We start from the raw sequence: 12,737 nt of genomic DNA on the forward strand, positions 1-12,737 counted from the left end.
TATTGGTTTGTTTTCATCAAGAACCAATCTTATCCAGAATTAGATTTTGTTTTTTCTAAATCGCCACTGTGATGGTTGGGAATGCTGCAGCCTGGATTCCCGAGCCTGTTGAACAAGGTGTAACACACATCCAGATTCTTACCTTGGCCTTGTGGTGAGGTGGTTCTGCTTCCAGCTAAGATAAAAGGCGACTATGCTTGTCGTAAGAGGCGACTAACGGGATCGGGTGGTCAGACTCGGACATGTCATCGGTTCTCATGTTGTTGATCACTGGATTGTCTGGTTCAGACTCAAATATTTACAGAACGCCGCCATATAGCTGTAATATTGCCGACTGCGGCGTAAACCTAAACTCACTCGATCACTCCAGCTAAGATACTAAATCTTAGCTCCGTTTCATTTCCAGGTGAAAATGCGTAAGATACTTACTTTCCGACTCGTGAAGATGACATGTTGTGACTGTAATTTGGTAGTGACACGTTCACGTTGCTTAACTGTAAGTGGCCATATAGTTCTAACTGTGCATAATTTTTGGGGGGCCGCCCATGACAATCCGGGTTAGAATTAGCGTTGGTAACCCATGCTTGTGGTAAGAGGCGACTAACAGATCGGAGGGTCGATGTCGCCGACTTCGTTCATATGCCCCCTTATCCCAGTTGAGCAGATCGATGCTCAAGCTGTTGATCACTGGATTGTATAGCCACAACGCGACTATTTACAGACCGCCACGAAACAGCCGAGTGCAGCGTAAAACTAAACTCGCTCACTTTTTAGGGGCACGCCTGTTCTCAGTTAATCTCTAGTCAGGGATGTTTCGGTATGATAGTGAAATATGCTCACCGGACAAGAATGGTATCAAGGTAAACTCAGCCCTGCTCGTGGACTGACCGGAATCATTAATGCATGAAATCACTTCACTACATTACTGTTGGAGACGTAGTCAAGATCACCTATTCAACTGGCGACTGCGTCATTCACACTGCCCCACAGTGGTTACTTGTCATATCTTCCTATGTGGGGAGAGAATGTCACATTGTAGCTATCAGTAAATTTGAAGATAACGCGACATCACATGAACTGTTGTACCCGATAACAAGAATTGGTACGTACGTGGGTACGGATGCAGCTGAATACATAGTACAACATCCGAGCTTCCCTTAATTGTAGTGCTGGAGTTATCAGCGTTGAATGTTTTGGCAAGTGTGGCGGCAAATCTACACCCACAACTACAGGAAAGGCTAAACAATTGTCTGTGCCAATATGAAAAGGAGCTTATTTGTATGGGGACTAAAACGTTATGAACTTACTCTGCAAACGTGGCTGGTTCTATCTCAGCATTTTTAAAAAGCTTACACGTCAAACTGTGTGGATCCGCTGAAATAGCCAGGCAGTATTGCCAGAAGACCTCATCAGTAAACCAATTCCACCTGCCACACAGTGACCATTATCAGTCTGATCGTGCTTATATGATCAAAACAAAAATGTCTGAAAATAACTAAATTTTTCCAGAAAAATATGCAACTGCTATTACTTTTTGGCATCACCGTCTCCTGCCCCTCGTAGGCGAGTGGATGATTTCAAGGAGATAGTTCCACTAGTGTGCAGGTGCGTCATGGGAAGATCATCTGTAGCTCGTTCCACGTTTTTCAAGAGCAGGATCCGGGTGGTCAGGCTCGCTGATTTCGTTGACACATTTCATCGGTTCCCAATTGCGCAGATCGATGCTCATGCTGTTGATCACTGGATTGTCTGTTCCAGACTCGATTATTTACAGACCGCCGCCATATAGTTGGAATATTGCGGAGTCCGGCGTAAAACTAAACTCTCTCATTCAAGAGAGCGAGGCCTGGTGACGAGGTTAGGAATTCTTTTCTTATAATTTTATTCTTCCCAGGTTTCAAATACTACCAAAGTGCTCTACAGCAACGTCACTTGTAGTGAGATTACAAGACATAAATAACGCTGGATGAGAAAGGTCTGTTTAAAACTTCATGTACCCTGGAGAGTCGGTGGTAATGGCGTGACAGAGTTCAGTTGACGAACCTTTGGCGATTACAATTTGGCCAGTTAATCAATGAAGTGACCATAACACGTGAAATAAATCCTGAAATAAGTCCATTGGCGTTAATTGTCCTGGATTTCGTGACACAGAGCCAGTTGAGTGTTCACTGCATTTTCCTTAACTGGCGGTCTGAGACATGGGTATGCATGGAAACAATGAGACTTCCAGATAATCCATAGTTGAAGACGAAAGAAATAATTGGCTGCTTGGTCGGGAGAACTCATTCTTTGGTTTGATAACACTTACTGAAAAATAGGCCATGACCAGGTACAAACTGTCCTGTTGTTGCATAATTGGTGTTTGGAAACAGTTGGATTTTGTTGTATATATAATAAGTAAGTTGTAAAGTTGTTACTTTGGTTGTTTGGTGGAGGTTTTGTGTTCCTGTGCATAGAGCTCAGGCCACAAATAAGTTGTCCTTGAGAGTCCTTGGATAGGTGACTTCCTTGGTAGCTTGACTCCTGTGAGTGTCTGGAACTTCAGTCCTGCCCTTGAGTGAGTTTAGGGGTATTTTTTGTCAAACTCTGCAATACTCATTCCAGTTATATGGTGTAGTCAGACAAACCAGTAATCAAATGCCTGAGCATCAATCTACGCAACTGGGATACAATGTGTCAACCAACTCAGGGATACTGAACATTATGTTAATACCACTTACAAGCATGGGTTACTGAAGAAGTAACCGGAAGCTGGAAGGGGAATGGAGGCGAAGAACGGCCTGATATACCACGAGCTGCACTTAAAATGTTGAATAAAAAATATTTCACGTGAGCAATTATTCAGAATGGAGTTGGAAATGTGAGAGCACAACCCAGTGAAGACATGGGTGTATACCTTTGGTGGTGGTGATATTTTATTGACATGAAAAATATTTTTCGAACTAAAGCGAGGAAAGTACGTTGGCAACCTTTGCTCGCACATAAAAAGACTTGTCATATTCTCTATGCTGCGCAAACCCATTTGCCCTACAGTGTGCCTGTGGTCTAACGCAGATCCTCACGGGTTTCATAACGAAATTTAAATCTGGTGGGACTTTAATCTTTCTAGTGTCTCACTGGCAGTTTGGGTTTTCCAGGGTAATAATAATAATCAGATTGTTAAATCTTTGAACATGTATTTTACAAGAAAAAGGCACATTTAAAATTCAGTTATTATCATAAAGAGCAATAACTTGAATGTACATAACATATCAAAGTAAACTTTTAATAGGTCTTAACCACAGTCGTGCCAAAGTATTGGAAGGGAGGAGAAAGTTGTTATGCAGTGTATATGAGTGTCAGACGCACTGTCATGTAACCATCCTTTTGATCCTTTGGGAAAAGCCATAGATGATATGTGAACAAAACAAGTAGAAAAAGCTCCAGTTCATACAGCTTGGTCCTCACACTATGAATACTAATGCAGCGATTACTAGTTTTCCCACTTTTAGCAATCTTCCAGCAATATTACGGATTGGGACACTAGAAATGGGCTTCACAGAATATACTAGAGGGAATCAAACCTGGATCATCAATGTGATGAGCAAACGCTTTTACCACTGCCCCGTAATACAATGAATCACGAGGTGGGGGTCAGTTCCCCCAGATGGAAAGACAGCTGATCCATCATATTACCAGCCATCTTAATAGGCTAATGCCCAAACAGAAAACATCCAGTCAATCATCACAGGCCTCCTATTTTCAGTGTAATCGTTTTATTACATTATTAATAAGTAAACATGTATCCTTCCATTTGCAAAGATGAGTCGCAAACCTTAGGGACTGTTCATAATTTAGAGAGAGAATGACGATAATTTCTATGGAGAAGCATGTACAATGTGAATGACCACTCCCCTAAAATTATGTACTAAGTGACCTTCCCCATGCATTTCATGCACGCACACACACCTCCCATAATTGGCAAGCATAATTTAAAATGTTTTTAGTGACAAAAACGCAGAACCCCCACCTGACCCCTAGTAAATGTCTACAAAATTCATCACCTCCCCAGTACAAAATGGATACCCCACACACCAGTCCCTTATCCTTGTAGAGCAAACATTTTGTTCCCCATGTACGTGGATTTGCAGACAATCTATATACATTTTAGCTTAGTTCTGTTGCATTCAAATATCACCTCCTGCATATTGGTAGTCATTGCTTCCCAATATACCAATTAATGCTTTGCAGAATTCCTGCAATGGTGATACTGGAAGTTAGTGTCCATGATTTGTCCATGCAGCATCACTTGGGGCCTTTCCCTGATCCTGCAAGAGAGGATGCTTGTGATGGCCTGTTGATAAGTGATCCTTGAGATCTGGAATTAAATACATATAGAGTTTTCTAAGAGATATGTTTAGTAGCAGACATATTATTTTTCTATTTCCTCCTATGACAACGACTGACAGAAGACTTTCTAAATGGCCTTTGGGTATTCTTTGGTTAGACCCCTGTAATATTGCTGGAATATTGCTCAGTGCACCATTAAAGAAACATTCTTTGGCCACAAATTCTGAAAAGTAACAAGGCAAATGTCTGTGGTTACACATTCTTAAAATATCAATGCAATTATCAATAAAAACTGGTTTAGGCCATAGTCTGACCAGTTAAGATCAGGATTTAGTGTTTTGTAGGTCATGGTTACAATCTTTGAGGCATGGTTACCCTTCAGGCACAAACCTTTAAAGTTGCACAAATGAAATCGAGGGACACCAAAACACTGGCTGTAAACTTTGCCGACAACATGCACCTTGATGTAAGTTTTGCGCATCACTAGAAGATTACCTTGCTGACGACACTGGGGGTTTCTTCTTACCAACCTGACCAGTCTGGCTGGCATTCTGAGCCCCTGCAGCTTGTTTTCTTGAAAATAATAACCATCATTTGCTAATAAACTGTCTAATCCTGGACTTCCTTGTAATGTAGAAGATAATAGACATCTAAATCAACATTTTGCGGGTCAAACCCTTGGTAACCTTTCTCATTGTAAGGATACAAAATCAGTGATAGAATATTTTTTATCATAATTATTTTACCTGGAAAAAGCATTTTTTCAAGAAACTCCAGTGTAAAATATACTGTGCTATGGACTGTTATGATAATGACTAAATTATCAGTGTCTGAGACAGGAGCAACAGTGTATCGAATGGCAGTTGAAGACTTACTTCCTGTCAGCCCTCGATTTGAAGACTTTGCTTATGTCCAGTGTACTGATCACTACACTTGTGTCTGTGGCTGTCTTCTCTGGGTGCATCTCTGTTATTTCCCCATCCACTTCCAGTCTTATGGGAGCATACATGTTGAACCATTGCTGGGGACAGTATGGGCAGATGTGGTTACACTCACAAGGAACCAAGATTAAACTGTATAAATGTCTGCAGACATGGACTATTTAAACAAGAAAATTGTCAGAATTTTGGATGCTATTTCAGCTTTCATTAATATCAAGTAATCATGACATATTATCTTCTGAAAATCACTTCTGATTCTCTCAACCCACCCACTCCATAACAATCTCATTCAAGAAAGGATTTTCATATTTAGCCGAATCACAGCTTCATACACATTGTACCCATGTGGGGAATCGAACGCTGGTGTTCAGCATGGCAAGTGGATACTGCCCCCTCAAAAGCCTGAAACCTGAACAGCAACCTAACCCACTTGAACTCAATGAACGTGTATGTTTGTACATGTATTTAAATGTCACTCAGTGAACTTCCAGATTATCTTGGTGGGCTGCAAATGATCGATCTTGATGTAAATAAAAATATCACCAATCTGAGTAATGTTCCTTCTAAATACTAATACTATTTTAATGTTAACAATTCGTGAAGTGTATATTGGGCAAAAACTATCTAAAAAATATTTCTTGTAAGTTTACATTTTTGACCAATTAAAATGGTGATTTTACAACAGAACACAAAACAACAAGATGTATAAAAACTTCACAATAAAATAATGTCATTGTATATTATTCTACAAACAAAAAACTGAACAAAAAAGTTCACCTTACACAACTTTCAACAGAAGGGTCCCTTGGAGAAGAATCGCACTGAAGTAAGGATCTGGGTCCCATTCAACAGCCACAAAAGTTATGATCACCTTGGCACTACGATAGCCTTGTGGACACTTTAATGAGATTGCCCGAGTCTGTACCTGGTAACTGAGCACACCTATGACTATGAGGAATGAAACTGAACCTACCCTGGCCTGAGCACTGAGCCCAATGTCTGTGAAGGCATACTGCCACTGAGGTAGCCCAAGGTGCATAAGCATGAGACGGTAGTACTCAAGGAATGACGAGGCCAGGAAGTGCCACCGCAGGGCACGGTCCAGGAACCAGATCTCCACGGTGGGCTCGCTCACTCCTACAATGAAAGATTAAAAGAATAGATGGCAAAAATCCTGTGCAATACATTAACTTTCATCAACACTTGACAAAAAAACTGTTGTTTTGATTTGTGTAAAACAGTGTCAAGGTAATATACACAACTTCCTGAAAAGTTCCTCACAGGTTCATCTGATCTATTTTCACTGTTACACTCTACATGGGTTGGTAGGTGTGTCCAGGTGTTCCCAGGAGCGTTCAAGCATGTAAAGGAGTGCCTAGGAGGTGTGCCTAGGCATATCCATGTGTATCTAGTCTTGTCCAGGTGTTCCCAGGAGTGTTCAAGCATGCAAAGGAGTGCCTAGGAGGTGTGCCTAGGCATATCCATGTGTATCTAGTCTTGTCCAGGTGTTCCCAGGAGTGTTCAAGCATGCAAAGGAGTGCCTAGGAGGTGTGCCTAGGCATATCCATGTGTATCTAGTCTTGTCCAGGTGTTCCCAGGAGTGTTCAAGCATGCAAAGGAGTGCCTAGGAGGTGTGCCTAGGCATATCCATGTGTATCTAGTCTTGTCCAGGTGTTCCCAGGAGTGTTCAAGCATGCAAAGGAGTGCCTAGGCGGTGTGCCTGGGCATATCCATGTGTATCTAGTCTTGTCCAGGTGTTCCCAGGAGTGTTCAAGCATGCAAAGGAGTGCCTAGGAGGTGTGCCTAGGCATATCCATGTGTATCTAGTCTTGTCCAGGTGTTCCCAGGAGTGTTCAAGCATGCAAAGGAGTGCCTAGGAGGTGTGCCTAGGCATATCCATGTGTATCTAGTCTTGTCCAGGTGTGTCTAGCCATGAACAGGCGTTTCAAGAAATGTCCAGGTGTATCTGGACATGTCCTTGTGTCTAGGCATGTTATATTGTGTAAAGGCATGTCTAGGAGGCATGTCTGCGTGTGAATAGCTCTTGCTTGGAGACATGGTAGCATCTTAATACCTGCTTTCAAAATGCAAATCAGCCTACAAGATACAGTGCATTCTTCAATCAAAGAAAGGACTCAAACACCATCAAACCCTGAAAGAAACTTATTCTTCATACACTGGCACAAATCAAGACATACAGGTGAAAAAAATAAATATACAGATATGTAACATGTACTAAATCCCTATGTGACCGACCTGGGAAGATGCTGGGCAGAATAGGCCTTGAGGAACCCATGCTTTCCATAAAAGGTGACAATGCTTGTTGGAAGAAGCGACTAACCAGAAGGAGTGATCAGACTTGCTGAGTTCCCAATTGTGCAGGTCGATACTCATGCTGTTGTTCGATGGATTGTCTGGTCCAGACTTGATTATTTACAGACCGCATAGCTGGAATATTGCTGAGTGCAGTGTCAAGCTAAACTCACTCACTCACCTGCCTATCAACAGACAAGGGCTTCAGATATTCTACTGCTGTGACCACTTTAACATTTATCATTAAATTACAAACAAATATTAAACTAATAAGCACTGAACTGTGAGCAATGTTGTCCATGAAAATATACAAAGATAACAAAACATTGAAAGTATGTATTATGAAATATATAGCACTAAGGCTGCCTGTCATTTGCGTATATCAAAATAGGAGTGTTATGAGATAGATCATGCATTGAAAGTTGAGGTGTAACTAGAGTCAGTCTGATTCCTTTTCAAAGACTGTCACTACAGCAGGGTGAGAATAACACAGATGCAATAAGCTAATGCTGATAATACATAGGAAAATATTAAATACACAAAGCAAGTAAATGTCTGTTAGCTGCTGTCACAATATTGTTGCATGACAATGGAAGGCTTTTCCCAAAGTGTGTTCATGAATTGTAACTGCCAGTCAAAAATCCAGACTTACTTTAGCTATCTTGACAGGATCATCAGGCTGTAATTTCTCAGACTAACTAAATTTGAAACAGCTGACTTTAAACTCAACTGCATTTTAAAAATAAAAAAACCCAACAACTCAAGTACCCTACAAAAATGACTTGGTTTCCAGAAACCAGACATACTTTATCCACCAAACCCAAATTGTCCACTATGCTTGAGTTTGAAATTGATTTCAGTTCATTCTGGAAAATGCATTTTCTTGTGTTTTCTCAAAATTGAGTAAAAACTGTAACTAAAGTCTAAACTCAGACTTAAGTTTGTTTTGAGAAATTCGGACCTGAAGCTTGTTTTACAAGAGGTGATGTCAAGTATTATGATAACTGATATTTGTTTCAAAAGCAAATTTACCTGTTCAAAAAAATGTCATTAGCAAAACAATTGCAACAAAATTCCTTGGAATATATTGCAATGCTTTTTAATGAAAGAATGCAGAATAAATTATCTGGAAATGAAAATCATTGCAACTAGTATCTACTGTAAGATTTATTACGGAATCACAAGCAGTAAGAGAAATACAATAGGCAACCATTTTGTTACAAGAGGCCTAACAATATCTATTGGCTAGTTCATCTTACCCTGTTCCATACTAAGACCACAGACACATGGAAGAACACTGAAAAGTAGCTACTTTTACCAAGGTCATGGCAATTCAAAATTAACAACACTGAAATATGTTAACTCTTCACTTATATTTGGACATGCCACAGTGACAAAGAAATGCCAAAATATAGGACATAAATTAATAAGAATTGCTACTTGACCATTTGATTGTTGAAATAGAGTGCAGTGTCATTTTTTGCAAATATTCTCCTTTTTTCAGTGTAATGAGCAAATTCAAATCAAACCATCATGAAGTGTGGGCAAGCATGCATTGTATATATATTCTGGGCAAAATCCAGAAAATCCTCCAGTAACTGAATTAACGCCCGTCATTTCCATGGAAATGCAGAAAAAGCTACGAAACAACAACTGTGATAACAGTAGTCTCGTGTGGGAAACAACAATTGCGATAGCAATTGTCTCCACAGGTAATGTGAAGAATGAAAGTATTTCCTGGCCAACAGGGCTTATTGTTTAATATTCTTCTAAATATGAATAATATTAAGCATATCTATAAACTACCGAATACAAGCAGTATATAAACTTCAGCTGGGATTTTCTGACTTCAGAAAATCCTTCCTCTATTAAAAATTCAACAGGTCATTAATATGGGAGACTTTTAAACTCTTGTGTGGTACTACTGCATATATGTATAGATTACCTTGTACTATTTTACATAACAGCATCATTCTGGGGTGATACGAGTTATTACTTATTGACATGCATTCATAATACATGAAAAGAGACCCATATGCCTTTCAGGTAAAGTTTATTTCAGGAAACTATTAGTAGTATAGGGAATGGGGGTTTTAAAACACTTTCACAAAATGTCTCTACAAAGCCTTATTTACTAAATAAGGCTTTGGTTGGGCCATTAGCTCTTGCTACTATTACCCCTACTATAAAAAAGTTGGCGGTAATTACTGTGCCTTGGTAGGAGGTAACACTATGCCGTACGGTATGATCAATAATTCTTCTCTTACAAACCCCCTACCCGGCCCATCCCTCAAGTAGTACAAGTTAGGTTCGTCGGCTTTCATATCCACTTTATCTATGTTGTAAGTTTTGACTGACCATATAGGATCGGTGGCCCGCTTACGGCTATCGCCCTCGTGTTCCCCCGGCTGGTATAGATACCTCACTAGGGCCCTATCTGGTATCTGTTTCTCCTTCCCACGCAATGGAGCGGCCGACTCTGCAACTATTGATTTTAGTTTGATAGCGTCTGCCGGTTTCTTACCGGTGAGACGGGTGACTTCATGGTTGATTGCCGACACCACCTTGGGTAACCTCGTGACCCATTCAGTCGATCATTTTCCAGGGGTGGCCATCTCCCTAGCATACTGATAGCCGAACAAGCGCTCAGCCAAAGTCCTATTAAATCTCTCAACTATGGCTTGGCTGCGATGGGCTCCGGCCGTGCCACGCCTGACCTTTGTATCGTGTTTGGTTAGCAGTTGTGACACGGCACCCATGAACTCCCGTCCGGGGTCAACTTGCAGCTCTGTTGGCCACGTCAGCGGGCTGCGTTTGTATATGCGTTCGAATCCTCTGGCTACCTGGGCCGAATCTTTCGTGGTCAAGGGTTCGGCTTCCTTGTAACGACTGGCTACGTCCACTACGGTTAAGGCATACTTGTACCTCTTGTCGTGGGGTAGGAACAGTAGGTCTGCCTGGTGAATGCTATTAGGTATGTTAATACCGAACCTCCTTCTAGGCACGTAGCGTGGTGCCGGCAAATAGATCTGCCACAGGGCTTGTTTTTCAAGCCACGCTTTGGCTTCCTCCGGGGGTACTCGCGCTATTTTAGCTAGCTTATCTACTGCGCTAGCTCCTTTCCAGTACCCACGCGGGCTGTAGTAAATAGCCTCAAATTTTTTCATGTCCATACGCGTATGTGTTTATTCCATCAATAGCTATCCAACGTTTCGTGTCCATAGGCGACAGGGACGTCTTGTTTATAGTCAGTCCGTATATCTTATGTCCATCACTTCTAAGTGTGTTCATTTTATGTCTAAAGGTACGGGTCTTGAACAGGGCTTCCTTGAATCTGGCGTGTTTGATGTGTTGTTTCACCACATACTTCTTAACCCCCTTAGCCTTCCGGATCTCACTATTGTCGGCTTTCAGTATGGAGTACATCTTAGGTCTCAAACCTATGTACTCGGCTATGGGCGTGCCAGCACACTCGTCCTTCATCTTACCTAGGACCTTTTTATTTACCGTACTGTGTAGGGTATGGGTCTTAGGGTAGTCGCTGGTGTCGTATAAATCGAGGTGTTTTTTCATGTCCTCGTACACGTCCTCGGTTCGAATCTCCATCAGCAGGGAATCCGTGTCAGTGTACAGCACTTCACACCTGTCACCGTACTGTTTCTTGAGCTCGTTGTAGTAAAAGTCGTACATCAGGTGTTTGGATAAATCGAGGATGCTCATCCCCACGTAAACAGGCCGGTTGAATTTTATGTGGCTTTTCTTCATGTGTAGGGCAACCAGGTTGTCTGTGAATATCTTACTACGGTTGAATGCCGGATTGGCTATCAATTTCCTGAGCTTGTCTTCCTCACTCGACCGAACCAGCTTCACGGTCACGCGTTTCCTCAGGTTCTCCATAGTCTTACCAAACACCGAGTTGTTCATGAGCTTGTAGAGATTTTTCTCAAAATCACTGGTGGCTTTTTTTCGTAGGTCTGTGTTCATTCTGATGTAGGGCTCCATCCATGGGCTCTGGTCGAACATGAGCACCCTGTGTATTTTGGTCAGCCTCATACCCAACGACAGGTACAGCTGTAGGTTGCGATAGTGAACAATGTACTTGGTCTTATTCATTAAGTTAGGCACGAGTTTTTCAACGTCTGTCACACGACCACCTGACAAGTTATGTTGGTACTCAGACATCCAGTCTGTGTTAACCCTCATACGTTCGGGGGCCAGGGGGTAGCTGTTGTGTGATGTGTGTAATTCCTTGGGATACTCTAAGTCAACTTCGAGGATATACCCTTTGTTCGAATCTGGTGCAACCTCTATAACATCAACGTGGGGTACCCATTCGAATCCCCCTGTAGGTAGATACTGGCTCATGGCCCAGCCGTACAGGTTATTTGCGTCGAGGTATAGAATGTGATTGGTTGGTTTGTTAGGATCGTAACCTTTCACGTATTGATTATTTGCTTTCGCGTATCGTTTGGATGCCATGGAAATCCCACCTCGCAAGCCTTTCTCAATGAATAGGTGCATGTCGTAATCTGTGAGCAATTCCAAATTAACTCCGGTCTTTTTAAGCAAGGCGTCCCACGACAGACCTGGGCTGGTGTAATACCATGCGGGGTCGAGTTTATACTGCTTTAAACAGGTCCGCCTGAATGTTTCAAACACGTCGGCTAACAGCAGTACATCTGTCCTCAAGTACAGGTCGTGATAATCACCCAGGTTCTTACAACCCAGTTTATTCCATACGTTAGTCGCGTGCGAGTAATCATCTCGTGAGACGGGCGCCTCATTCAGCTTGCTATAAAAGCAGTCAATAGGGGGTAGTCTGGTCTCGGTGAACTTGGCCCAACTATCCATGTACTCATAGGGGTACACACCCTTCCTCATAAGCAGGGGTCTAGTCTCGGCGTCTGTGTATCGATCGGTGATAGGGAAGGTATTGTTGGCCTTGACCAGACTGTCGAGTGACGACAGGAGGAACTGAAACGAGTCAATGAACCTAAGTCCGTTTAAGCTGAAGGAGATGTATCTCTCCATGTTGTTGGGGATGCACGTTATATTACCATCGATTTTCGCGATGGCCTGCATGATCAAGTGTGAGTCGTACCCTCTCAAGTTGTGAAAGACAACGGGGATGTTTATTGTCTTAGGGTTGATTTT

At 41.9% G+C, this 12,737-nt stretch overlaps 1 protein-coding gene across 2 annotated transcripts in view; it reads right to left on the minus strand.

The window, feature by feature from the left end:
• Positions 1–3,162: 3,162 nt before the first annotated feature.
• The window catches only part of LOC137276730 (tubulin polyglutamylase complex subunit 2-like), a 30,838-nt gene continuing 21,263 nt past the window's right edge, over positions 3,163–12,737 (minus strand). For both annotated transcript variants that reach the window (XM_067808365.1, XM_067808364.1), the window contains 4 exons: positions 6,244–6,407; positions 5,205–5,350; positions 4,825–4,902; positions 3,163–4,357 (listed from right to left, as the gene is read on the minus strand). In XM_067808365.1, the coding sequence (XP_067664466.1) occupies positions 4,285–4,357; positions 4,825–4,902; positions 5,205–5,350; positions 6,244–6,407 (461 nt within the window). In that variant the 3' untranslated portion in view covers positions 3,163–4,284. The remainder of the gene's footprint in view (positions 4,358–4,824; positions 4,903–5,204; positions 5,351–6,243; positions 6,408–12,737) is intronic.

Source organism: Haliotis asinina, chromosome 3 (assembly GCF_037392515.1).
Source record: "Haliotis asinina isolate JCU_RB_2024 chromosome 3, JCU_Hal_asi_v2, whole genome shotgun sequence".
Classification (NCBI taxonomy): domain Eukaryota; kingdom Metazoa; phylum Mollusca; class Gastropoda; order Lepetellida; family Haliotidae; genus Haliotis; species Haliotis asinina.